At 43.8% G+C, this 25,796-nt stretch overlaps 1 protein-coding gene across 1 annotated transcript in view; it reads left to right on the plus strand.

The window, feature by feature from the left end:
* Positions 1-25,796, plus strand: part of ift172 (intraflagellar transport 172) — a 144,172-nt gene that overhangs the window by 14,312 nt on the left and 104,064 nt on the right. The window contains exons 4-10 of the mRNA XM_055635509.1: positions 8,148-8,187; positions 10,490-10,555; positions 15,302-15,381; positions 15,833-15,920; positions 16,207-16,421; positions 17,029-17,152; positions 17,449-17,544. Of these exons, the coding sequence (XP_055491484.1) occupies positions 8,148-8,187; positions 10,490-10,555; positions 15,302-15,381; positions 15,833-15,920; positions 16,207-16,421; positions 17,029-17,152; positions 17,449-17,544 (709 nt within the window). The remainder of the gene's footprint in view (positions 1-8,147; positions 8,188-10,489; positions 10,556-15,301; positions 15,382-15,832; positions 15,921-16,206; positions 16,422-17,028; positions 17,153-17,448; positions 17,545-25,796) is intronic.

Genomic DNA, 25,796 nt, shown 5'->3' on the forward strand with positions numbered 1-25,796 from the left:
CTTACCAAGGTCGTATCTGGACTTCTTATAGACCTCAGCATCGCCAGACCTGAATGCCCGTGATCTTGCCTTCAGAAGAATGCGGATCTCATGGTTAATCTGAGGCTTCTGGTTAGGAAACACTCGGAAGGTTTTTGTTGGAACGCAGTCCTCCACACATTTCCTTATGAAGTCTGAAACGACTGTGGCGTATTCATTCAGGTCCGTTGCCGAGTCCCTGAACATTGCCCAGTCTACATACTCCAAGCAGTCCTGGAATTGTTCCTCCCCCAACCATCTCTGTACAGTCCTCACCTCTGGGGATGCTTTCTTCAGTTGCTGCCTGTATGCATGAAGAAGCAGAACCGCTGAATGGTCGGATTTTCCGAAGTGAGGGCGAGGGATAGAGCGATAGGCGTCTTTGATGGTCGTGTAGCAGTGGTCAAGGGTGTTTGATCCTCTGGTGCTGCAGGAGACATGTTGGTGGAAGTTAGGGAGCGATTTCTTCAGGTTGGTTTTGTTGAAGTCCCCGGCTAAGGTGGTAAATGCTTCGGGGTAAGCCGTCTGGTGCTTGTTGACCACGGCGTGCAGCTCCTCCAGTGCAGATGGACATCAGCCTGGGGTGGGATGTAGACCACGGTCATGATGATGGAGGAGAATTCCCTCGGTAGGTAGAAGGGACGGCACTTCACCGCCAGGTGTTCGAGGTGTGGAGAGCAGGAGTTGGATAGGACTGCTACGTCTGAGCACCACGAAGAGTTGACCATGAGGCAGATGCCCCCTCCTCTCCCTTTCCCATATGTTTGCGTACGGTCCATACGGTGGATGGAGAATCTTTCACGCTGGACCGTTGAGTCGGGGGAGCTGGGGGTGAGCCATGTCTCTGTGAAACAGAATACAGAGCATTCCCTCAGCTCCCTTTGGTAAAGCAGCCTTGACCTTCAGTCCTCCACTTTGTTTTCTAGTGACTATGTTGGCCAGTAGGATGGTAGGGAGATCGAGCCGACGTCCCCTGCGCTTCAGTCTTACTTGTAGTCTTGCTCGATGGCCACGTTTCCGTACTCCATGAAGCCCTACTCGGTGTTTAAAGGTACAGTACTTGCGAGTCTCCGTACTGTATCAGTACTTCATTCAAATGACCTACGAAGGCAGGCAAATACCCAATAGCTATTTCTCCTCAACCCCATGTCAATACCTTTATAATCAAAACATTTAAGGTTCCACATACAGTTTTGCCTGGCCAAAAGGAGATATCTCCTAAAAGTGAGAGGAGAGATGTCGGCAGATACCTTAAGAAAGGGCATGTAATTAACTCCTAATTAATCAATGATAACCAAAAATTTACCAAAGTTCTTACCCAATGTACCGTGAAAGACAATGGAATTGTTTTAAAGCAACTTCATTTTGGGAAGTCAAATCGGGGCAAGACCTTCACAGTGAATGGTAGGACCTTGGGAAGTGTTGCATAGCAGAGGGAACTTGGGAGTTCAGGGGTGCACAGTTCTGTAAACGTGGAATCACAGGTAGATACTGTGGTAAAGATTGCTCTTGGTACATCTGTCTGGTAATGAGTATATAAGTTGCAACGTTCTGTTACAATTGTATAAGATGTTGAAGTATTGTGTTGAATTCTGATCACCCTGCTATAGGACATCATTAAGCTGGAAAGAGTGCAGAGAAGATTTACAAGGATGTCTCCAGGATCCGAGGGCAAGAGCTACAGGGAGAGATTGGGCAAGCTAGGTCTTTATTCCTTGGGACGCAGGAGGCTGAGTAGTGATCATATGAAGGTGTATAAAACATGAGGAAATTGATAGGTTGGATGCACAGAGACTGTCAAATCAAGGGGAATTAAGAACAAGAGGATGTTTGTTTCGGGTAAGAGGGGAAAGACAATAGGAACCTGAGGGACAACTTTTCACTCACAGGGTGGTGGGTGTATGGAATGAGCTGTCAGAGGGGGTGGTTGAGGTAGGCAATATAAAAAGCCACTTGGACAGGTTTAGAGGGAAATAGACCAAATGGAACTAGCGTAGACAGGGCATCTTTGTCAGCATAGACAAGTTGGGCTGAAAGGCCTATTTCCACCCTGTATGACTCTAAGATAGACAAAAAAAGCTGGAGTAACAGAATCAAGGGAGGAGGTATAGGGACAGGTGTTGCATCTTCTGCGGTTGCAGGGGAAGGTACCTGGGGAGGGGGTGATTTGGGTGCGAAGGGATGAGTTAACTTCTTAAGTGAGTACAGGAAAAGTTACAAAAGACTCCCGAATTAATGGGAAGGAACGTTCGAGAAGGGATAAGAGAGTAAGGTCAGGGCCAATTGTGAGCGGTGTGAGAGGGAAGGTGCATACCAAAGTCAAAGTATTATATATTATTGCGCAAAGTATAAGAAATAAAGTGGAAGAGCTTGAGACTCAGTTAGAATTTTTTTTTCGTGATTTTTTTTTTTTTGTAAACAAATGCTCCCCCATCCCATCCCCCCACAATAAAAATCACGATTAAAAAAAAAATGGAATTCTCATTGAAAATCGCGTTTTTTCTTTGAAATAACCTAAACAATGTTTTTTTAAATATTTTTATTAGAAGCAAACATATTATGGTAAAATATAATTACATAGAAACATAGAACACAGGTGCAGGAGTAGGCCATTCGGCCCTTCGAGCCTGCACCGCCATTCAATATGATCATGGCTGATCATCCAACTCAGTATCCCGTACCTGCCTTCTCTCCATACCCCCGATCCGTTTAGCCACAAGGCCCACATCTAACTCCCTCTTAAATATAGCCAATGAACTGGCCTCAACTACCTTCTGTGGCAGAGAGTTCCAGAGATTCACCACTCTCTGTGTGAAAAATGTTTTTCTCATCTCGGTCCTAAAGGATTTTCCCTCTATCCTTAAGGTGTGACCCCTTGTCCTGGACTTCCCCAACATCGGGAACAATCTTCCTGCATCTAGCCTGTCCAACCCCTTAAGAATTTTGTAAGTTTCTATAAGATCCCCCCCTCAATCTTCTAAATTCTAGCGAGTACAAGCCAAGTCTATCCAGTCTTTCCTCATATGAAAGTCCTGACATCCCAGGAATCAGTCTGGTGAACCTTCTCTGCACTCCCTCTATGGCAATAATGTCCTTCCTCAGATTTGGAGACCAAAACTGTACACAATACTCCAGGTGTGGTCTCACCAAGACCCTGTACAACTGCAGTGGAACCTCCCTGATCCTATAACTCAAATCCTTTTGCTATGAATGCTAACATACCATTCGCTTTCTTCACTGCCTGCTGCACCTGCATGCGTCAGTAGATAGGGTGGTTATGGGGTAAAAGGAGCAAATTAATAATATTAATATAATATCAAGGGGGGTAATTAGCGTGAGTGCGGGGGGGGGGAAAGTTAGTGTGTGTGACGCTGCATGCCGCCTCCCCCCCCCCCCCCCCCCCACAACCGCACGTTGGGGGAACAGACCCAACGGGTCTGCACTTGGTCTAGTATATATTGTAAATAGCTGGGGTCCCAGCACTGATCCTTGCGGTACCCCACTAGTCACTGCCTGCCATTCTGAAAAGGACCCGTTTACTCCTACTCTTTGCTTCCTGTTTGCCAACCAGTTCTCTATCCACATCAATACTGAACCCCCAATACCGTGTGCTTTAAATTTGTATACTAATCTCTTATGTGGGACCTTGTCGAAAGCCTTCCGAAAGTCCAGATATAACACATCCACTGGTTCTCCCTTATCCACTGTACTAGTTACATCCTCGAAAAATTCTATAAGATTCGTCAGACATGATTTACCTTTCGTAAATCCATGCTGACTTTGTCCAATGATTTCACCACTTTCCAAATGTGCTGCTATCCCATCTTTAATAACTGGCTCTAGCAGTTTCCCCTCTACTGATGTTAGACTAACTTTTCATGTATATCAATCATATATTATTAAAATTTTCAATTGTGGATTGATTCAGCTTCTAGTTTTTTTTTAATATAGATAGTAAATAAGAGAGAAAGAGGGAGGAAAAAAAAAGAATTACAAAGTCAAAAAAGAAAAAAGAGTGGAATGAATTACTAATAATACGTCATTGGAGATAGGTTCGTAAATTCCAGAGTTCAAGCTTTAGTTAGGTTTCCGTGCCGAGCCAATCTATCCCTTCAAATAGTTAATGAATGGAGACCATATTTTAACAAAAAGTTCTTGTTTGTCCATTAAGACAAGTCTAATTCTTTCCACATGTAGGGTCTCCGACATTTCCACGATCCACATTTTAATTGTTAATGATAGCTGTTAATGAAAAAAGCTTATACTCAAATTTATGGAAAAATGCTCCAATACCAACAATAAAAATGTGGATTTCAAACATGTTCGAAACACTACACTTGGAAGAGATGAGACTCCTCCTAGCAGGCAAAGCAGACCACTTCCAAAAGACGTGGTCTGCATTTACGGAACTATTACAAGCATAAGGTGCAATAGTAATTTAAAATATAAATGGTACCAGGATCTGGTAACGGGGGGTATAAAATAAATTTTAAAAAAAAACACGGTTGGTATATCCTTTTTTGCGGAGTTTTGTGTTACAATAGAGCGATTGTTTTTCCTTTTTTTTCTTCTTTTCTTTCTAGGGTCTTATTTCCTTTCTTCCTTCTCTAATTTCTTCCCCAAGGGGCTTTCTTCTCCCAACACTTTCCTGCACCTTCACGATTCTTGCTCACTTTCCTTACTTCTTTTATTTCTACCTTTTTTAAAGCTCGAAAAACGAAGTGGTACAACAAAATGTAATAAGATTTATGTGATGTGTATTACTGTAATTTACTGTACTAATAAAAAATAAAATAAATAAAAAATAAAAAAAAGAAGTTAAGTTAAATTTTAAAGGTTTTAAATGTGAATAACTTGTAAAATATACCATCAATCTAAACGAAACTTGACACAACACACCACAGGACAATAGTGAGTAAGGTGGTAAAATTGTAGTGCTATCATGTACCGTTTTGGCGTAATTCAGGCCAAGAATCGCACGCACGCATGCACACAGACAGACAAGATGAGTGTTTTAGTAATATACTAGACCAAGTGGGACCCGGTGGCGGGGGTCGGGGGGGAGTGGGGGGGGATCGGCGTCACACACACTAACCACCCCTAGCACACACACACCAACCCCCCCCCTGATATATTAATATTATTAATTCGCTCCTTTTACCCCATCCCTTGCCCTATCCACTTACGCATAGCCCCCAACTACGTCGTCGCGCGAGCGAGTGGCCGAGCGGGCAGTCGAACGGGCGGTTGGTTGGTCGGGCGCCGTGTGTTCACTTTGAAGGAAATTATTTGAAATTCGGGAAATTCTGGTTGTTTTAGGGAAATTATATAATTTCGGGAAATCTGGCCGCGGGATGATTTGGGGGGGAAGAAATATTTGTGACTATCCGTGCCTGCGCAGTTGGGGAGGCCGGTGACGCGGTAGTTACGCAAAATGATGCCGTCTCCCCGCGCGTGCGCAGTGGGCCCAGTCGGGATCAGATCACCACCATTTTCACTACACACAATCATACATTGCCTCGACGCCTCGGGTCTATTCTGGGTGAGTGGTGGAATATTGTGTTGGGGGTGGGGGAGGCTGTTTTTTTATCAGGGGTGTCAAGCTTCTCCATTACCTCAAGCCGCGGCGTCGGAGCCTCGCCGCCGGTTAGCCTGGCGTCCAGGGAGCGGGTCCGTCAGTCTGGGGGGACTGTTCTGAACCCAGTCCTGGCAGCAGCAGCCGTGACGCAAAACCAGGCTCCACTCCAGCAGGGCCCCCGCCGCCGCGGGCCCTCCAACGCTGCGAGGGAGGGAGCGGAGAGGAGAGAAGGAGGGGGGGAGGGATGGTGGTGGGAGAGGGAGGGGGAAGGAAGAGAGTGAGAGGGAGGAGAGGGGGAGAGGGGGGAAGGAGCCGTCACAACCCAGTAGTTTAGTTTGAGGCTAATTAGAGGATGTATGGTAACTCACATTTCACAGTATCTTAATTGGTGCGTGACAAATAAATAATTTGATTGATCGTTGTATTGAGTTATTTGTGACTGTATTCCAGGCACACACTTCAATGAGCACACAATATGCATACCATGCAGGCTGGGCTACATCATATATGTGCACAGTGCTTATGCCTTACATAACATTGTACAAGTGAGTAACAGAAGCAGGCAGCTATGGTGTAGATACATAGATTTTCTTTGCCTTGTTCTTTGTGTTGTTAACGTGTGCCCACGAAAGAAAAACAACAAATTGCATGCAGGAAGCATTTTGAAAATTTCAAGAAATACCATCAAATTCCAGGAAATTTGGGACTTTCTGCAAAAATATTTTTGAGGTGTGGAAGCACCGGTGGTCGTGCGGGCGGTCGGGCGTCGACCAAAGGATTGCAAGTTCGGTCCAGGGCTCGACTTCAAATCCGGTGCCATCTTTTGAATAACCGGGGGGGGGAGGTGGTGAAGTCACTCGCAATGCGTGGAAGTAAGACGGCGCAGAGCAGACCCATTGTGACGTCATCAGCGAAAGGCAGTCGTTTTTAAATTCAAAGTTTTGTCAGATTTTTGAACATTTTCAGTAATAACTCGAGAAATAAAGTATGAAATTTTCAGATAAGGTGATTTTGGACGCCACTGGAAAAAATGTATACCGGAAATATGTAAAGATTTTACTGTTACTGCGTCGTTTTTTCGCGAAGATGTGATTACACACAAACACACACACAAATATATACACATCCAAGATCAGAGTTTTATAAGTATAGAGATAGATATACCAGACCAAGTGGGACCTGTTGGGTCCCTGTCAAACGGGAGGCCAGGTCCCGACGCAACCTATTCCCCCAATGCAATATTCCACCACTCACCTGTTCCCCCAACGCAACCCGTTCCCGCAACGCAATATTCCACCACTCACCTGTTTCCCCCAACGCAACCTGTTTCCCCCAGCGTAATATTTCCCCAACGCAACCCGTTCCCCCAACGTACTATTCCACCACTTACCCATAGCCCCCAACTGTTCAGGCACGGCTCATTTCCCCTCATCCCCCGGCACTCACTCCCTCTCTTCACCCTCCCTCTTCTTTCCCCTCTCCTCCCCTCCCCCACTCCGTTCCTCCCTCCCACTCCTTTCCCCTACCCTCAATCGCTCCCTCCCTCCCTCCATAACCCCTCTCCCCTCCCTATCCCCCTGCTCTCCCTCTTTTAAACAACAATCCTCTCCTCGTCTCCTCCCCCACTCCCTCCCTTACACCAATGTTACAAATCTCATCGGACTGGGAGTCTTGTCTTTGTTAACATTGTCCATGACTCCTCTCCCCACCCTACCCCAAGTGGGACCCGTTGGGTCTAATTCACCTAATGCAATGTTCCAGTCTGGAGCCACGGGAGGGGGAGGGAGGAGCGTGGCTCCGGGCCCTGTCCGTGTCTGTGTCCATGTCTGTGTCCAGTAGCGATTAGGGCCCTAAGCTGTGGTTCAAGCCGGTGTGGGCGGGCCCGCGGGGATGAGAGTTTTAGTGATATATGCTAGACCAATTGGGATCCGTTGGGAGGCCTGGTCCCCCAACGCAACCCGTTCCCCCAACGCAATATTCCACCACTCACCCGTTCCCCCAATGCAACCCGTTCCCCCAACGCAATATTCCACCACTCACCCATAGCCCATAACTGCGCAGGTGTGATTTATTTCCCCTCATCCCCAGCACTCTCTCTCTCCCTCCCTCTTCATTTCCCTCTCCTCCCCTCCCCCCACTCCCACCCTCACCTCTCCCTCCCTCTCCTTTCTCCTATCGTCAGTCACTCCCTCCCTCTCTCCATAACCCCTCTCCCCTCCCTACCGCCCCATCTCAATTAAACAACAATCTTCTACTCGTCCCCTCCCTCACTCCCTCCCTCTCCTTACAATAATGTTACAAATCTCATTGGACTGGAGTCCTGTCATTTTTAACATTGTCCATAACCCCTCTCCCCTCCCAACCCCAAGTGGGACCTGTTTGGCCTTGTTCACCCAATGCAATATTCCGGTCTGGAGCCGCGGGATAATTTATAATAAATTTAAACTGATTAATTTAAAGCAGAGGTTATCCTAATTTTGTGCTCCAATTGATATGTCCTTCATTGCAGTTAAACGTTTACTGATTATTGATTTTGCATTTATTTCTTTAGGGGTGACAAGAAAGTTATCTGTAACAAGTTCGTACAAACGGTAAGAGAATCTTTTTTTTTTTGCACTCAACATTTATTAACAAGACAAAGTACACGTACAAACAAGATATACAAATCACACAGCAGCTGTCAGCATCACATCAGATCATCTTAGAGAGACGTCGTCCTTCAGCTCAACCCGTTGCTGAACATAAGATTCCAGCAGTCCCCTGCCTCCCCCAGCACTGGACTTCAAAAAAAATTCCAATTGCACTTTCCCAATTGCAATACCAATTCATCCTCCCACTCCTGTCCTGCCAGGAGCTGGAGTAAGTGTTGTATGATGGCAACATTGTTGCAAATGTCTTGTGGAATCCCATTCAGGTGAAAAGATGGTGGAAGCACGGAGTGTTCCTGTATTGCAACTTTGTATTGAAGTTTGTTGGAAGCTGGCAGGAAGGATTTTAACCATAAAAATCTTCTTAAAGTTGGCTTTTTTAAACCTTGAAATATCAATAACGTGAAATATGACATCAAATGTCATTTTGCGCTGTTGTGTACCGTTTTGTGTAGCTCCTGAAATCACAGACATACAGCCAAACAAGTCGAGACTTTTGATAGTATATAGATAGATTATGCAAGATTTTAATCCTTTAGGTAGTCAGTTTTCATCATGTCAGCATATTTGAAGTTGTCTCATGTTATGCGAGTCAAGAAAGTTTATTTTGTTTTGTCCATTAGAATTAAATTCTTCTATTTTTGCCTTCTTTGTTTTTATTTTACTTTATTAAATAATATCTTCATGAATTTGATGTCTACCAGAATTATGCCTGTTTTAGTATCAGCTGTAAGGAGACATTGGACAAACTTGAATTGTTTTCTCTGGTGCATCGGAGGCTGAGGGGAGAAACTGATAGAAGAATATTAAATTATGAGAAGCATAAATAGGGTGTACAGTCAGAACCAGAGACCAGAGAATATAACTTTAAGGTAAAAATGCACAAAATTAAAAAATGTGTGAAGGAAGTTTTTTACAGAGTGATGGGTGAGTGCAAGGAACATGTTGCACGTGGTGGTGAAGCATATATGATTGAGGTGTTTAAGAGGATTTTGGATAGGGACATGGATATGCAGGGACCGATGGGGTATGGATCATGAGCAGGCAGATGGGATTAATTTAATTTGGCATCATGTTCGGCAAAGAACTCTTGTGCCGAAGGGACTGTTCCTGTGTTGTACTTTGCCTAGTTCTAGTAGATCTTTATAGCAGCATTCAGGTTAAAATAATCTGCATAAGGAATATTTGAGGAATTTCCCTTTTGTGCCCCATGTGAGCAATTTTCCATACCATTTCATCGCGATGATCTGAACGCAAATGGTATTAAAACCTGGAATATACCTAACCTGTAATGTGGTGTATAAAGTTAAGAAGACCTGATTTAAACAAATAATGGCCTTGGCCAGGAGTGGGGTACCTGCGGCCTTCTAGGCCATTAAGAGCGGCCTTTTGAATGAATCCAAATTTTGTAGAACAAATCCTTTTATTTTTATTTAAGAAGGAGCTGCAGATGCTGGAAAATCGAAGGTAGACAAAAATGCTGGAGAAACTCAGCGGGTGAGGCAGTATCTATGGAACGAAGGAAATAGGCGACGTTTCGGGTCGAGACCCTTCTTCAGGTCTGAAGAAGGGTCTCGACCCGAAACGTCACTTATTTCCTTCGCTGATCCATCTTGTATTCTAGATCCATTTGTATTCTAGAACCATCCTGAATCTGTCCTAACCCCAACCCTGCCTCAGTACCAAACTGCTTTGGATTTTATATAACATGGAACAATGTACTTCAGCTTGTACCATTATGGTCTGCTTACCTAGTATAATTGATAATTTGTAGTATTATTATTTATTCTATATTTTTTGTGTTCTATTAATTTGCCTATAAAGCTGCATCAAAATCATTTCTCTTGTCTTGGTGCATATGATAATTAAACATTCTTGACACTTGAGAAAAGTGTTACATGGAGGAAAGTGAAGCTATGTGATGCAATAATGGGTTAGTATTTGAACTGGAGGTTGTGCCGGCTTTTAAAAGTACATTAGAAATATAAGAAGGAATGAAAGGATATGGGAATGTTAGACATATGAGATTGGAAAGGACAAAAAACAATATCTTCTGAGACAATGGCCAATTTCTAAGGCATGATTCTGAGCAACCTGGTCCCCTCACAGCCAGAGACATTTCAATTGTTCTTTTTGGTATCTGTGTACAGGACAAAATTCTATGATCCTGATATTGCAATTCATACCGAAATATTGAAGCAAAGGACTCCTTTTGAATTTTATTTTATGTACATTTGTATTTCAGAGTGCTGTTACGTGTCTGAATTGGCCAACAGAGCAAGCGATTGTTTTTGGATTAGCTGAAGGAAAGGTATGTCCCTGTAATTCACCATCCTGATATCTTCAAGAATAAACTAATACTCATTGTATTAAAACATGTATAGCAAGACGCTGCATATGTTCGTGGAAAAGGAATAGTGAGATTTACGAGTAGACACTCGGCTAACAGCCATATACTGTTATACAAACATAAGCAGACTCTTAGAATGAATGGGTTCCTTCTTCGTAATCTGAAATGATATTGGAAGATTTGCATCGGATCAATTATACTAATATCTTTGTGTTGTGGTATAGAGTGTTCACAGGAGTGTAGAACTGATTAATTCTGAAGATAGACCACAAAAAGCTGGTGTAACTCAGTGGGACAGGCAGCATCTCTGGAGAGAAGGAATGGGTGACGTTTCGGGTCAAGACGCTTCTTCAGACTGAAAGGACTTTCTTCAGTTTAAACCAACATCTGCAAAACCAACATAGAGACAATGAGCTAAATAGACTCGTAGATTTTATATTATTATGCTATGAAGATGTTTTTTTAATGTTTTGAAATTCTATCCGGGATTCTCAATGTTAAAAGTCTGACACAGAACTTGAAACAGAGTTTAGCAAATTTATTGAGTGGAGGTCTGTAATTGCACTATAACTGCAGCCTCAGAGGCAGGTAGTGTGCTCTATCTGTATCTTACTTTAATAGAGGAATTTATAGTGCTGAAAATGCAGTGAAGAGCTCAAGAAATTAATTGAAAAATTATTCATGCAGGGAGCTTAATTTTGCTATTTGTCTTTATTCATATCTAACAACGTTGATATATTTTGCAGAATGTATGGAGAAGGGTGGACACCTTGGCATTGGGAAGTACTGTACAGGGTTGGGATGAGGAGAGATTGCCCGAGCATTTGTGCTTGTGAAGTTGCACAATATTTTGAGGGGAAGGGGTAGAGTGAAACCAGGCTAAAGTGGGTGAGTTTGGGGAGTCAGCAGCAGCATTGGGACAGGGGCCATTCAGGGAGGCTGACATGGTTTATAGCAGGTTTCAAGGTGTAGGGTCAGGAGCAACTGGCAACGGTAGCAAAGAGGGATAAATTGCAAGGAAGAGATGGATGAGAGATTAGGGATGTTATTTGCTTGAAGGTTGTGATGGCACTTCAGGGCAGCTGGGTATAAGTTAATATTAGGTAGACACAAAATGCTGGAGTAATCTGGAGAGAAGGAATGGGTGACGTTTCGGGTCGAGAACCTTCTTCAGACTGATATCAGGGGAGTGGGCGGGACAGAGATAGAATGTAGTCAGAGACAGTAAGACTGGTGGTAGAACTGGGAAGGGGAAGGGATGGAGAGAGAGGGAAAACAAGGGCTATTTGAAGTTAGAGAAGTCAATGTAAGCGAATGTTATCTCCCTATTAGCATGAACCCTAACTGGCAGAACGGAATTAAGACTATGCCGAACCCAGTGTGCGCAGTGAAGGGCACCACTAGGACCATATGGTTTAAGCTCTGCTGTGATGTTCCAAAAGATGCATCACATAAGAAATAACGTTAACCCCTGAAACCCTGTTGGAAATTCAATTAATCAAGTTGCTTGATTCCAGTTGCTATTACATCGTAGTTATTATTAAGTTGTTCACAGATTAACAAGGAAGTTGAGGTTGGAATGCTAACTTTATATTTTTTGTTGCAGTCGCAACGAACTCCAGATGGTCGAATCTTGAGCAAAACACAAAGTACCAGAGTAACTCAGTGGGTCAGGCAGCATCTGTGGAGGGAATGGACATATGACATTTCGGATTTGGACCTTTTTTCAGACATTCAATCTCAACCCAAAACGTTACCTATCCATGTTGCCTGACCTGCTGAGTTACTCAAGAATTTTGTTTTATTTTTTGTTGTTGGAAGGGGTTAACTTAAATGCTGATTTCGTCTCTTTGGCTGTTATACCTTGTTGAGGTGTCCCCTCACTATTTGATTTTCGTTTTTGTTCGGCATATCTAGAAGTGTCCAGTTGGTCTAGATCTTTCAGTGGATATGTTTGTACTATATGATTGTCAGCATAAAAAGTACATTTCTTATTGTGGTGTAGTGTTTGTCTTTCCTGATTAACAACCACAAGGTCTCAAACCAATTAGTTTATTCATATTGTTTAATAAAGTGTAAAGCATGGGAGCAGAATTAGGCCATTTGGCCCATTGGGTCTACACCGTCATTCAATCAAGACTGATCTATTTTTCCCTCTCAACAGATCATTCTCCTACTTTCTACCTTTGATGCCCTATCTAATCAAGAACCTATCAACCACTGTTTTAAAAATACCCAATGTCGGCCTCCACAGCTGTCTGTGACAATGAATTCCACAAATCTGCCTCCCTCTGGCTAAAAAAAATTCCTCTTCATCTAAAGGTCTGTCCTTTTATTTTGAGGCTGTGCCCTCTGGTTCCAGACTCTCCCATTACTGGAAACACCCTCAGTGAACCTGCACACCTGAGCTTTAGTTATAAGCTGTTTTGAAAACATAGTTTGGCCTGAGACATGATCCTGAGGAATTTCTGTTCGGATATCTTTGCACTGGGGCAAATAACCAGATCTATCTTCCTTTGTGGGAGACATGATCCAATCATGGATCTACTCTGGAGCAGGAAGAACTGTGTGAGGTACTTTACATCTAGTATTCACCAGGCAGAAAGACATGGTGGTGTGATTAGGGAGGGCCATTCTGATTTTCTAGGACATGTTGGCATCAAGAAGGAGGAGGTGTTTGGTTTCTTGAAGAACGGTTAATTCCACAGGCCCTGACAGGATCCTGACAGGATCTATTCATATTATTGAGAGAGACAAGAGAGGAAAACGCTATGGCTTTCACAGAAATCTCTGTATTCCCCTTTATTCACAGGCCAGGTCCCAGGCGTCTGGAATATAACAGTGTTGTTCCGATGTTTGAAAGGACAATAGGAATAATCCAGCAAATTATAGGCCAGCGAGCCTTATATCAGTGGTAGGGAAATTATTAGAGAAGATTCTTGTGGATAAGGTTTACTCGAAACTGGAAAAGCATGGACTTATTACGGATTGTCAACATGCCTTTTTGCAGGGCAAGTCATGTCTTATAAACCCGATTGAGATTTTTGAGGAACTGACAAAAATGATTGATGAGGATAGGGCAGTGGATGTTGTAAATATGGAATTTAGTAAAGCTTTCAACAAGGTCGCTCATGGTAGGTTAATTTAACAGATTAAGGCACATGGTGACTTGGTCGATATTCTGACTAGAGGTCTGACCAACGATGTTCCACAAAGATCAATGCTGTGAGCACTGCCATTAATGATATATATGAATGATTTTTATGAAAATGTACGTAGGCTGATTGGCAGGTTTGCAGACAATACAAATATTGGCGGAGTTTTGGATAATCAGGAAGGTCGTCAAAGGATACTGCAGGATATAGATAAATTGGAAATGTGTGCAGACAAATGGCAGTTGGAGTTTAATCTGGACAAGTCTGAGTTGTTGCATTTTGGGAGGTCAAATTCAATAGGAAAGTATAGAATAATTTACAGGAGCATTTTCATGTACAGAGCGATCTTGTGTAAATCCATAGGTCCCTGAAAGAGGCAACACAAGCAGATGGGGTATTAAAGAAGGTGTATGGTATTGTTTCCTTCATCGATCAGGGCATTGAATATTAAAAAAACGGCAAGTCATGTTGCAGATGTATAAATCTTTGGTAAGGCAACATTTGGAATTTTGTGTGCAATTCTGGTCGCCATATATCAGGAAGGATTTGGAGAGGACGTGGAAGAGGTTCACTATGATGTTGCCCCATGTAGAGAAAGTTAGTTTCTAAGGAGAATTGGACAAACATGCATTATTTTCTCTGAAGCTTTGGAGACTGAGGGCGACCTGATAGAAGTATATAAAATTATGAGAGGCATAGATTGGGCAAATAGTCATAGTCTTTTCTCAAGATGGAAATAACAAATACTGGAAGGCATAGCTTTAAGTGAAAGGGGCAAAGATTAAAGGAGATATGCGAGGCAAGATGTTTTACATAGTGCTGTAGATACCTGGGGAAGTGGTGGAAGCCGATACAATAGTTATGTTTATGTAATTTAGGCAGGCAGATGAAGATGTAGGGAATGGAGACCACGTGCAAGCAGATGGGATTAGTTTAGATTGGCATCATGTCAGCACAGACATCATGGACTGAGGGGCCGGTTTCCGTGCTGTACTGTGCAGTGTTCATTGTACTTTTTTTTGTTGATTAATGCTCATTGATTTTATTGCTTAATGCTCAGATTTACTAGGACACCTTGATGGGCAGCTCAATCAAATGCTGTCCTTTATCAAGAACAATCACTGAATCCAGAATTGAGATCTTGGATCCAGGTTTGAACTAGGATTGTGATGAGGTTTTGAACTGAATGGTTCTGAGGCAAATCAAATTGGGCATCAGTGAGCAGGTATTTAGCACAAGATGTTGCTTGATAATATATTGCCAACACTGTTCATTGCTTTGCTGTTCATCATTTTGCTGCTAAATCAATAGGCTGATTTGGCAGCAAAGAGCGAAGGTGGACCTCTCCCACTTTTTGTGGATGTGCTTATATCTTAAATGGGCACATTTCCGACATGAAATTGTGCCACTTTTTGTGGTATTTTAAAAGAGTTATTTTCTAATCCAGCTTCTGATCGAAGGATTTATAAGAAATGTTTGTAAATTTGTTATTAAAATTAATATTTGTGTGGATTTTGATGTGCTCTGTTGACATTTATTCTGTTTAATATAGGTTCGCTTAGCTAACACAAAAACAAACAAGTCCTCAACCATATATGGAACAGATTCTTATGTGGTTTCGTTAACTTCAAAGTAAGTCTTTTCTGTGAATGGCTGTGAATGTACAGTGACATTGCAAATTTCTTTAAAAAGGATTAATAGCTTTGTTACACATAAAACACTCTTTCAATAAATAAGGATTCTTACTTTAAATTTGATGTATTAGTGTATGTTAATCTTGGCCAGTAACAACACATGAGAAATTGTGATAATGTATACAATTTTACAAGCTACTTATTTCCTTTTTCATTATTTAGAACATAGTGTAAAGTGCAAAGTAGATGACTGGTACTGATTATCTATGGGCCCTTTTACTTAATGGCCAAAATTAATTTTAACTTTTGATTCTTTTGATGTTAACATCTCAGATTTTAAGTGGTGCATGAATATTCAGAACAATATTCTTTACACTTTTACTGAGAAGCATAAAAAATAAGATGCTAAATTCTGGACTTTTTGCCACTTTCATATCCTCTCTTCACAGCTCTTCGGGTAAAGGGATTCTGTCTGGCCATGCAGACGGCACTATTGTGCGTTACTACTTTGATGATGAAGGAGCAGGTGACTCACAGGTATGGTAGTAAGTTGAATGGCAAGTTGAATAGTGAGAAAAGGCCTGATCAATTAATTGACTTTTCTGCTTTTGTCCATGGTGACAATCCAGTCACTTATATATGGGGAGAAGGTAGGAACGGGGAACTGATTGTGGATGATCAGCCATGATCACATTGAATGGTGGTGCTGGCTTGAAGGGCCAAATGGCCTACTCCAGCACCTGTTTTCTATATATCTATGCAACAAAAATGCTTATAAATGGTAAGTAGCCCAATTAAACTGTAAATTGTTTTTTTCTTTCAGGGCAAACTAGCTACTCATAGTTGTCCACCTTATGCCTTAGCTTGGGCTTTAAATAGCATTGTAGCTGCTGGATGTGATAAGAAAATCATTGCCTATGGGAAGGAAGGCCACATTATCCAACAATTTGATTATGGCCGTGATTCTGCAGAAAAAGAATTCACGGTAGCTGCCACCAGCCCAAGTGGACAGTCTGTCGTTATAGGGAGTTATGACAGGTATTATCATGAACAAAATAAATGGTGCTTTGTTATTTTGCTAAACAAATTTATTCCCTTGGATAATTTAAATGAGTTAAATCTCACTTCAGTGGCAATAGAAAAACACTGAACATTCCCTGGTGATATTCTGCACTCTGTACCTTCCTTTTTGCTCTACCTTAAGTTTGACGACTGTATGTACATAAAGTGTTATCTGATATGAATGAATAGCAAGCAAAACAAAGCTTTCCACTGTACCACACATTTCCTAATTGAAGTTTGTTTATTTCTCAATCCACATAAATAGTAAAACGTGTGTGTTGTGCAAGTATGATATGTTATTTTCTTCTCTCATGCAACTATTTTCTTTAACTATTTTCTCCTTTTCCGGATGAATTGATTTAATGGGCTTTACAGTGGGCATCCAATCTAATTGATCAAGCAATTCCATATAACAAAATAAAATATCCTGGAATTGTGATTTATGAATTTGTTATTAATTTTCTTGTGAAAATAAGTTTTTAAAGGGAGGAAATATCCCTTCATAATTTTGATATTGTGTGTTAGAACAGTTGTTACTATGTTGTTTCCATTGTATGGTTGAAATCAATTGTTTTTTTTGCAGACTCAGAGTCTTAAATTGGAGTCCTCGCAGAAGTGCTTGGGATGAGTCTAGAACAAAGGAGATTCCAAACCTTTATACTATTACTGCCCTAGCATGGAAAAAGGATGGCTCAAGACTGTGTGCGGTTAGTATTCAAACAAAGTATTTGCTTCATCACAAGTTATTTCTGAGCTTAGAAAGTAAATCTGTCATCAAATCTGATTTTGGATATGGAGCAAGTGCAATAACCTATTTTCACCAATAAGATATTTTGAAAATTTGTGTAACTTCTTCCCCCCGTTACATTTACATTGAGATTCATTTTATAGTATTTTACTGAAAAGTTGAATGACTGTAAGGAAGTTTCTATTTCATATTCAGGTCAGCCTTTTATTAAAAATGACTGAAGATGAAAATCTAACCCCCGATCTTAATTTACAGGGCACACTTTGTGGAGGTGTTGAACAATTTGATTGCTGCCTGCGTAGATCTATTTATAAGAACAAATTTGAAATGACGTATGTTGGCCTCAGTCAGGTTGGTAAAAAAATTGCCTTTTTTAAAATCATTTTGCTGTAAAGCATGTACTAAACTTTTAATTTTGTATTTATAAGCGAATGGCTAAAATTGTTTATTACCAGCACGACTAATCCAGTCTCTTCACCCAGCAACATATGATGGTTTTATTTGCTGCTGAAATGCATTTTCCTTCTTTTGTTACCTTCAAGACTTGACTATTCCTGCAAATATCTGTCAGACCACCTTGGTTTTGCCTTAAGCAGAAGGTCATCAAAAACTTTGCTGCTGGTGTACTGGCTTACTTAAAGTTTCAGTCGTCCAGCCCCCCTTTGATGATCCGTGCTGGGTTTTAGTTGAGCAATAACTTCATTTTAAAAGTCGCATCGTTGACTTTAAAATCTCTTTGTTTTCATTCAGTCAATCATCCCATCAAGGCTAAAATTTGGTGAGGTGTTTGTGTTTCTTCAATTCTTGTTTTTTGTTCCTTATGGGCCTGTCCCACTTAGGCGAATTTTTTAGGCGACGGCCGGCGACTGTCATAGTCTTGTCAGATCATGTAAAAACCGGCAACTGTACCCAATCCTACGACTATGTCTAAGACAAGCTACGACAGCCTACAAGCTACGACAGCCTACCACAACCTACAACCTAGTCGAAGTCATGCTACGGTAAGCTCCTGGCAACCGGCGACCCAATAGTAGTCACTTAGGATATCTCCCTATACTTGCAGGCATTCTGCCTGCAGGGATCCGAAGGCAAGCAGCAACTCTGGCACTATCTCGTCGTGCCTTGGACCCAGATCACCTCCTCCATCAGGCTATCAGCAGGGCCTGGCAGACATTGACGCAGAGACAACAACCTGGCTGCTCAACACCCGGCTTGAGATCTAACTATTCCTTTGGTTTATGTTTCATTCGCAAGAAGAAGAGGACAGCCTCCTTCGACACACCTACGACTACACCTACGACAACTAAAGTCAAACTATGACAAGCTACAAACCTGTAGGCATCATTCTACAGCTACGGCCCTGTAGGGGTCACAATGACCACCAAAGCAATGACATCATCCTATTTTACTATTAAAGGGTTTGCAGGGTGGGGTTTCCAATCATTCTGAGCGTTGACTGCCATGAAGAAACTTCAGAGGGCATTGCTCTCAGTAGAAAAAGAATCCCTGCTGCTTGCAGCAGCCCTCACGCTTATAGATCCGCAAGACAGAAGGACAAGAAGAATGGTGAAGAAGAAACCCACTAAGAGGACTGTGTGGTTGAAGCCCTTGTTCCAGAGGAGACCCAGGTTGGGCCAGTATGAGAACCTGATGGCTGTGCTCCAGCAAGAAGATCAGGCTGCTTTCAGAAACTTCACTAGAAACCTCCTGAGCTGTTTCAGGAGCCGAAAGCCCTCTCCTGGAGAAAAAGGAAGCCACTGGAGCCAGGCCTGTGCCTAGCCATCACCCTCCCCTATCTGGCATCAGGAGGACTCCTACAAGAGCCTCTCCTACAACTTCCTTGTGACCCACAACACCATCAGCAAGATTGTCCGAGAGACCTGTGAGGCCATCATCAATGCTTATGAAGATTCAGTCATGGACTGCCCTAGTACACCAGATGAGTAGAAGAGAGTGATGCAGGGCTTTGACACAAGATGGAACTTCCAGCACACATGTGGGGCAGTTGACGGCAAGCATGTGGCCATCAGGTGTTCACCAAAGGGAGGTTCAATCTACTTCAACTCCAAGAAGTTCCATTCCATCGTACTCCTAGCTGTGGTGGATGCAAACTCCAACTTCCTGTTTGTGGACGTGGGCACACCTGGCAGTGTCGCAGAGGGTAGGATCTGGAAAGAGACCTCCATTGGCCAAGCACTGGAAGAAGGAACAGCAGGCTTTCCTAATCCAGAACCTCTGCCAGGAGAAGACAACCCTGACATCCACGACACACTGGTTGCTGATGATGCCTTCCCACTCAGGCCATGGATGATGAAGCCATACCCTCACAGGCAGATGTCAAAGGAGCAGAGCATCTTCAACTACAGACTGTCCACCAGGGCTAGGAGGGCCGTGGAAAACGCCTTTGGCATCCTCGGCAGCAGATTCAGATGCTTGCTGACTACGATGGAGCAGGAGCCCAAGTATGTGGAGACCATTGTGTACGCAGCATGTGTCCTCCACAACCTGATCCGTAACAGAAGTGCAGCAACAGCAGCAGCCATGGAGGAGGGTGACTGAGTGGATGTCGCCTTGCCAGACAGGCAACATCACACCAGGCTCATGGAGAACTGGAGGACAGGCTGCACCTATAGTGCCACTGGAGAGATTGCCAGGAACCACTGGCAAAAAGAGAGCCAAGGAGCAGAGAAACTATCTCTGCACTTACTGCAACTCCGAACTAGGCAGTGTACCATGGCAGAACGACATGATCTGAAGACCAGCAGCAAACATCCCTCACCACAAACCAAGTCCACCACCCAGGAAGAGAGCCCGCTAGAGACCACAAGTTAAGCCCCATTTCAGGGTCACCCACATCCTCCCAAAAGTGTTTAATTTTAAATTCAGTGCACTGCTTGTGTCTGTATTTGTTTTAGTGATCAAAATATAGAACAATAATTTGCTTTTTAATTCAGTGCACTGCTTGTGTTTGTTTTTGTTTTATTGACCTGCCACAGCTAGACATAAAAACAGCTTTTTCCCACGAATAGTAGTTCTACTCAATAACCACAAATCTGTAGCCCCTTTTGCTCTGGTATTTAATTTCATTCACATGTTTAATCGATAATTTTTTATTATTAATGTTTAATGTTTTATGTGTCATTCCTAACTATCACTGTATGTCATGCTGTCACATGCGGGTGGAGCACCAAGGCACATTCCTTGTATGTGAATATACTTGGCCAATAAATATTAATTAACTAATTAATTCATTAAAAATATATAAAATAATTTGCTTTTCAATGCAGCGCATTGCTTGTGTTTGTGTATGTTTTATTCATCACAATATATAAAAATAATTTGCTTTTTAAGGCAGTGCACCACGTGGAGCTGTGTACTTACGTTTTTTCAATGTGCCAATCAAATTTACCGGTCAGCACCCGCAACAACCGACATCACCTGACAGCCCATGTCATCCTGGCGACCCGCTACCACTGCACCTACGTCACGAGAATTCAAGCTACGCTCCATGGCGTCAAAACCACTGTCGCCGTTAATTTATCAACATGTTGAAAAATTAGCGGCGACCAGAATGCCGTTACGACTTGTTGCGAGTCTGAGGAAACTACTCACGACCATGCAGGTGACACCCCAGCAACCACCCGCGAACATGTGGTGACCGCATCATCTCCTGTAGTCGCCTAAAAAGTTGCCTAAAAGTGGGACAGGCCCATTACAAATCCACTTTGTCATTATTGGCAGCCATATGCTCTTTGAAACCTGGCTCTTTGACAAGACTTTTTTGTCTTTTGCCCTATTATTGTTTTTGGTACATTAATGTACTTTATAAATAGAAGTTCTTACTTTTGTTTTTATTTTAATAAAAAAATAGACTACAAAACGTTATCAGTCAAATCTTTTCTCTAAAATTGTTAATTCAAAAGTTTTTTTGAATGTTTAAGTTATTGGCAATGAAACTGCGCTGTAAATAATTTTAGTATTGCACTAGACTAAGTGGGACCCGTTGGGTCTCTGTCACACGGGTGGCCTGGTCCCCCAACGCAACCCGTTCCCCAATGCAATATACAACCAGTCACCCGTTCCCCCAACGCAACCCGTCCCCCAACGCAATATTGCACCACTGACGCATAGCCCCTAACTGCGCAAGCACGACTCATTTCCCCTCATCCACCAGCACTCCCTCCCTCTCCTCTTCACCCTCCCTCTTCTTTCTCCTCTCCTCCCCCAATCACTTCCTCACCTCTCCCTCCCTCTCCTTTCCCATACCCTCAGTTACTCCCTCCCTTACTCCCTCCCTTCCTCCCTCCCTCCATAACTCCTCTCACCTCCCTACCCCCCTCCTATCCCTCTGTCCCCCACTCCTCACCTACCCCTATCCCCCCCACTATCCCTCATGACCTCCCCCACTGCCCTCCTCTCCCTCTATTTCAAGATGGCCGCGCCGTTGTGTCTGGCTGCCCGTCGTCGCTCGTCTGGGCATCCGCATAATCTGCAGGCAGTCTTAGCCTACGAACGCCACGCTCTCCTAAACATCCGACCCTCTGTCGTCGATTTCTTCATCCAAGGCCCCGGACAAAACTTCCTCCAATGATCGCTCCTTGCTCAACTCCCGGTAGGTGTGCGGGCCCAGCCTTACAGTCGTCGCCGTACGAACCGAGCCAGGAGGCGGAATAAACGCGCGGGCGCCCTGGAAAAGCTGAAGAATCTCGCCCGCGCTCGTACAACATCAGCCTACCTCGCTCAGCGCTGCGAAGTCGGACCTGGTCGGCCCTACCGCTCCATCCATCGGCGGTCCCTCGAGCGCAGGTATGCCTCTCTCCATTCGATCTTTCTGGTCCCCGGTCTGTCGGCCTGCGGGCTCCCAGCTAGGCCATCTGTGAAATGCAGCGGCGTGGTCTCCCTTAACCTCCAGCCACTGACGTGTGAGCTGCTAACGGACCACAACTTACCTGCTGTCCCTGTTAAAGTGGCCCTGATCAACGCAAGATCCTTATCGAACAAAACCTTCATTCTCAACGACTTCTTCACCACCCGTGGATTGGATTTTTTACTGGTCACAGAAACCTGGCTTAATCCTGATGATCTTGCTCCACTCGTGGAACTCTGTCCTGATAACTGTAACTTTTTCAGCTGGCCCAGGCTCTCCGGATGCAGTGGGGGCCTATCTTTAAGAAACATTTCAACTGCCGCCTCTTGAACGCTGATCATTTCTACAGTTTCGAAGTACAACTAATTATAGTAGGTCTAGCCTATCCCCTCTTAATTGTTCTTATTTATCTTCCACCAAAAATGCTTAAGGACTTTATCACCCAATTTACTGATCTTATCTCTACCGTTTTGTCCAAATTTGACCGGGTCTTGATTCTTGGTGATTTCAACATTCATGTCTGCTGGCCTACTAAGCCTCTTGTGAGTGAATTTATGCACCTGGTTGAGTTCTTCAATCTGACTACTTACCACTGGACCCACTCACAAGCTTGGCCATACTCTCGATCTGGTGCTATCGTCCAGTCTCCCAATTTGTAATATAGAAATGATTGATGCTTGTCTGTCAGATCATAGCACAATTATATTTGATGCATCTCTGCCTTTCTATCCCTCAAGATCGCATCTCCCTGTTCGCTATTCCCGCTACATAAACTAATTGATTACCAGTAAGTTCTCTGAGGCTCTCATAGCTGCTCCCGACATCTGCACCATCTCAGCACTGACGATCGCATCTCTTTATTCAATACCACTTGCTCTTCCATCCTGGATTCTGTTGCTTATCTTAAAATGAAAAAGCCAAAGCCTAAAGGTTGGACTTCGCTCAATGACAACCTAAGAAGAGAGTGCAGAAAATCAGAACGGAAGTTTAAATATGATAAACTTCAAATTTCTTTCAAACTGCTGAAAAACAATCTTCTCAAATACCAGGAAGCAGTAAAGTCTGCAAGAACTAAATACTTTTCCGACCTTATTTCCAAAAAACGCTCATAATTCCAAGGTCCTATTTAGTACTATTACCTCTGTCATATGTTCCTCCCCCAGTACCAGCTTAGCTGGGCCCCCTGCTAAGTGCGAAGAATTCTCTACATTTTTCACCAGCAAAGTTCAGAACATTAGAACAAATATTTCCCCTCCCACCCGTGACCTAGCTGTCTCATTGGTCTGTTCTTCAAAATTAGACTGTTTCCAACCCGTTACTCTATACTCCCTTGTAGAGCTTGTCTCCACTATGAAACCTGCAACCAGTCCCCTTGACGTGTCCCTACTGCCCTTCTGAAGGATGTCATTGCAATATCCGATCCAAGCATCAACAGCTCTCTGGTCACTGGCACTGTTCCACCCTGTTTCAAGCACACGGTGGTCCAGCCACTCCTGAAAAATCCTAATCTTGACCCCACCTTGCCGAGTAACTACAGACCTATTTCCAAACTGCCTTTCCTTTCAAAAGTCCTTGAAAAGGTCATTTTGAATCAGCTAATGCCTTATCTACACCAAAATACCATCCTGGAAAGTTTCCAATCAGGTTTCAGGGCCCACCACAGCGCAGAGTCTGCTTTGTTGAAGGTACACAACGACCTGCTTCTCGCCATCGACACTGGCGACTGTGCAATCCTGCTCCTTCTCGACCCCAGCGCAGCGTTTGATTCAGTGGACCACACCATCCTAATTGACTGTACGGGGTTGGTGTTGATGGCACTGCCCTGAGCTGGTTCGTTTCCTACCTCGAAAATAGGAGTTTCTCTACCAATATAGGCAATTCTTTCTCTTGTGGAACCCCCGCTAGCCTTTTCTGCGGGGTTCTACAAGGCTCCATCTTAGGCCCCATTCTCTTCTCCCTGTACATGCTCAACCTCGGCCAAGTCATTCAAAGGCGTGGCATTTCCTTCCACTGCTATGCAGATGATACACAGCTCTATCTCCCTATAAAACCCAAAACCGGTCTAATTTAATAGTAAGATTAAACGAGAACTTAACACTTTGAAGTTTGATCTGTATTTTATGAGGAGTTACGATGAGGGATTACGTGAAGAAGCCCGCCACGACGCATGCGTGTCATTCTTCAAAGCAGCGGTGTGAAACCACAGATAACTGTAATGACTAAACATAGTAAGATTAGAGAAGAGATACCAGTTAAGTATATGATCAAGGGTGGGAGCGGAGGGCACGTACTGCTGTTGGTTTATCATAGGGCCCACAGTGACCTGACTCCATCTCCCGGAGTCTGTCACGTTGGAGCAAATGCTCCACACACCGCTCCATCCGGCTCCAGCGCTCTCGGTCGCTGGCCGCCCGTGGTTGTTCAAAGTCGGACTCCTCTGAGTCCACGACCTGGTTTGTTTTTGTGTCTAGCCTTACCGCCCGGCCGCGTGGATCTGGCCGGTGCGGAGGCGACATCGGGCACAGCTGATCCCACTATCGGTGATCCGAGTGCCGCTGGCTGCTGCTGGCTGCCCGCTGCTCCGCGGTCCTCCCTCACCAGCTTTGTCGCAGACCTTGTCTTCTTTGTTTCTCCACCTGTAATCAACATGGGAAAACACAAAAAGACCGCAGCTCTTACTTGCAGGTCCTGGTTTAAATTGTTGCTACGGGGGAACGTCGTTCCACCCCGCCTCCTGCCGTTATCGACTTGTCAAAAGTCGATGGCCCCATTCTGAATAGTCTCCCGCCCGGCCGTGGTGTTCTGGCCGGCGCGAGACCAAAGGTCGGCACAGCTGATCCCTTACGGGGCTTGTGCCTTCAGCTGCTGCTGGCTCCCGCAACTTCGCGGTCCTCCCCAGCCAGCTTCACTCGCAGCACTTGTAGACACTATTTTGTCCAGCTTCCCCCCCTGTGTAAAACAGCGCGGGGACAAACACTACCGCAGAGTAAATCACTTACCTGCAGGTCGCGGTTTCAAACTTACCGCTGCGGGGGAACGCTCCACCCCGCCTGTCGTTTCGCAAGCGTGAAAATGATATGACACGCATGCGTCGTGGCGGGCTTCTTCACGTAGTCACTCACGTGACTCCGAAGTAAAATCAGTCTCATGCACTGCCTCGAGGACATAAAATGTTGGATGGCGCAGAACTTTCTCCAACTAAACGAGAGCAAGTCTGAGATCCTACTCGGTCCCCCCCGACTCCATCAAATCGATAACAGGCAGCCTTGGAAGCCTAACCTCTTTAGTCAAACCGCACGTCAAAAACCTCGGCATGATATTTGACTTTGCATTAAAGTTTGGCAATCAAGGCAACTGTGGTAAAAGCTAGCTTTTTCCAGCTTCGCACCATAGCTAAAATCAAAACATTATTCCAATTCGACGACCTTGAAAAAAATCATCCACGCATTCATCTTTTCCAGCCTTGACTACTGTAACTCCCTATACCCTGGCATCAGCCAATCATCCTTGTCCCGCCTGCAATTGGTCCAAAAGGCCGCAACGAGACTTCTAATGGGTACCCATAAAAGGGACCACATCACCCCGATTCTGGCCTCTCTCCACTAGCTCCCAGTACGGTACAGAATCAACTTCAAGCTCCTCTTATACGTATACAAAGCCCTTAATGGGCTTTCCCCCCTCTATATCAAAAATATTCTAACACACAATTCTGCCTCCAGACCCTCGTCGGTCGACT

The sequence above is a fragment of the Leucoraja erinacea genome, chromosome 5 (genome assembly GCF_028641065.1).
Source record: "Leucoraja erinacea ecotype New England chromosome 5, Leri_hhj_1, whole genome shotgun sequence".
Classification (NCBI taxonomy): Eukaryota; Metazoa; Chordata; class Chondrichthyes; order Rajiformes; family Rajidae; genus Leucoraja; species Leucoraja erinaceus.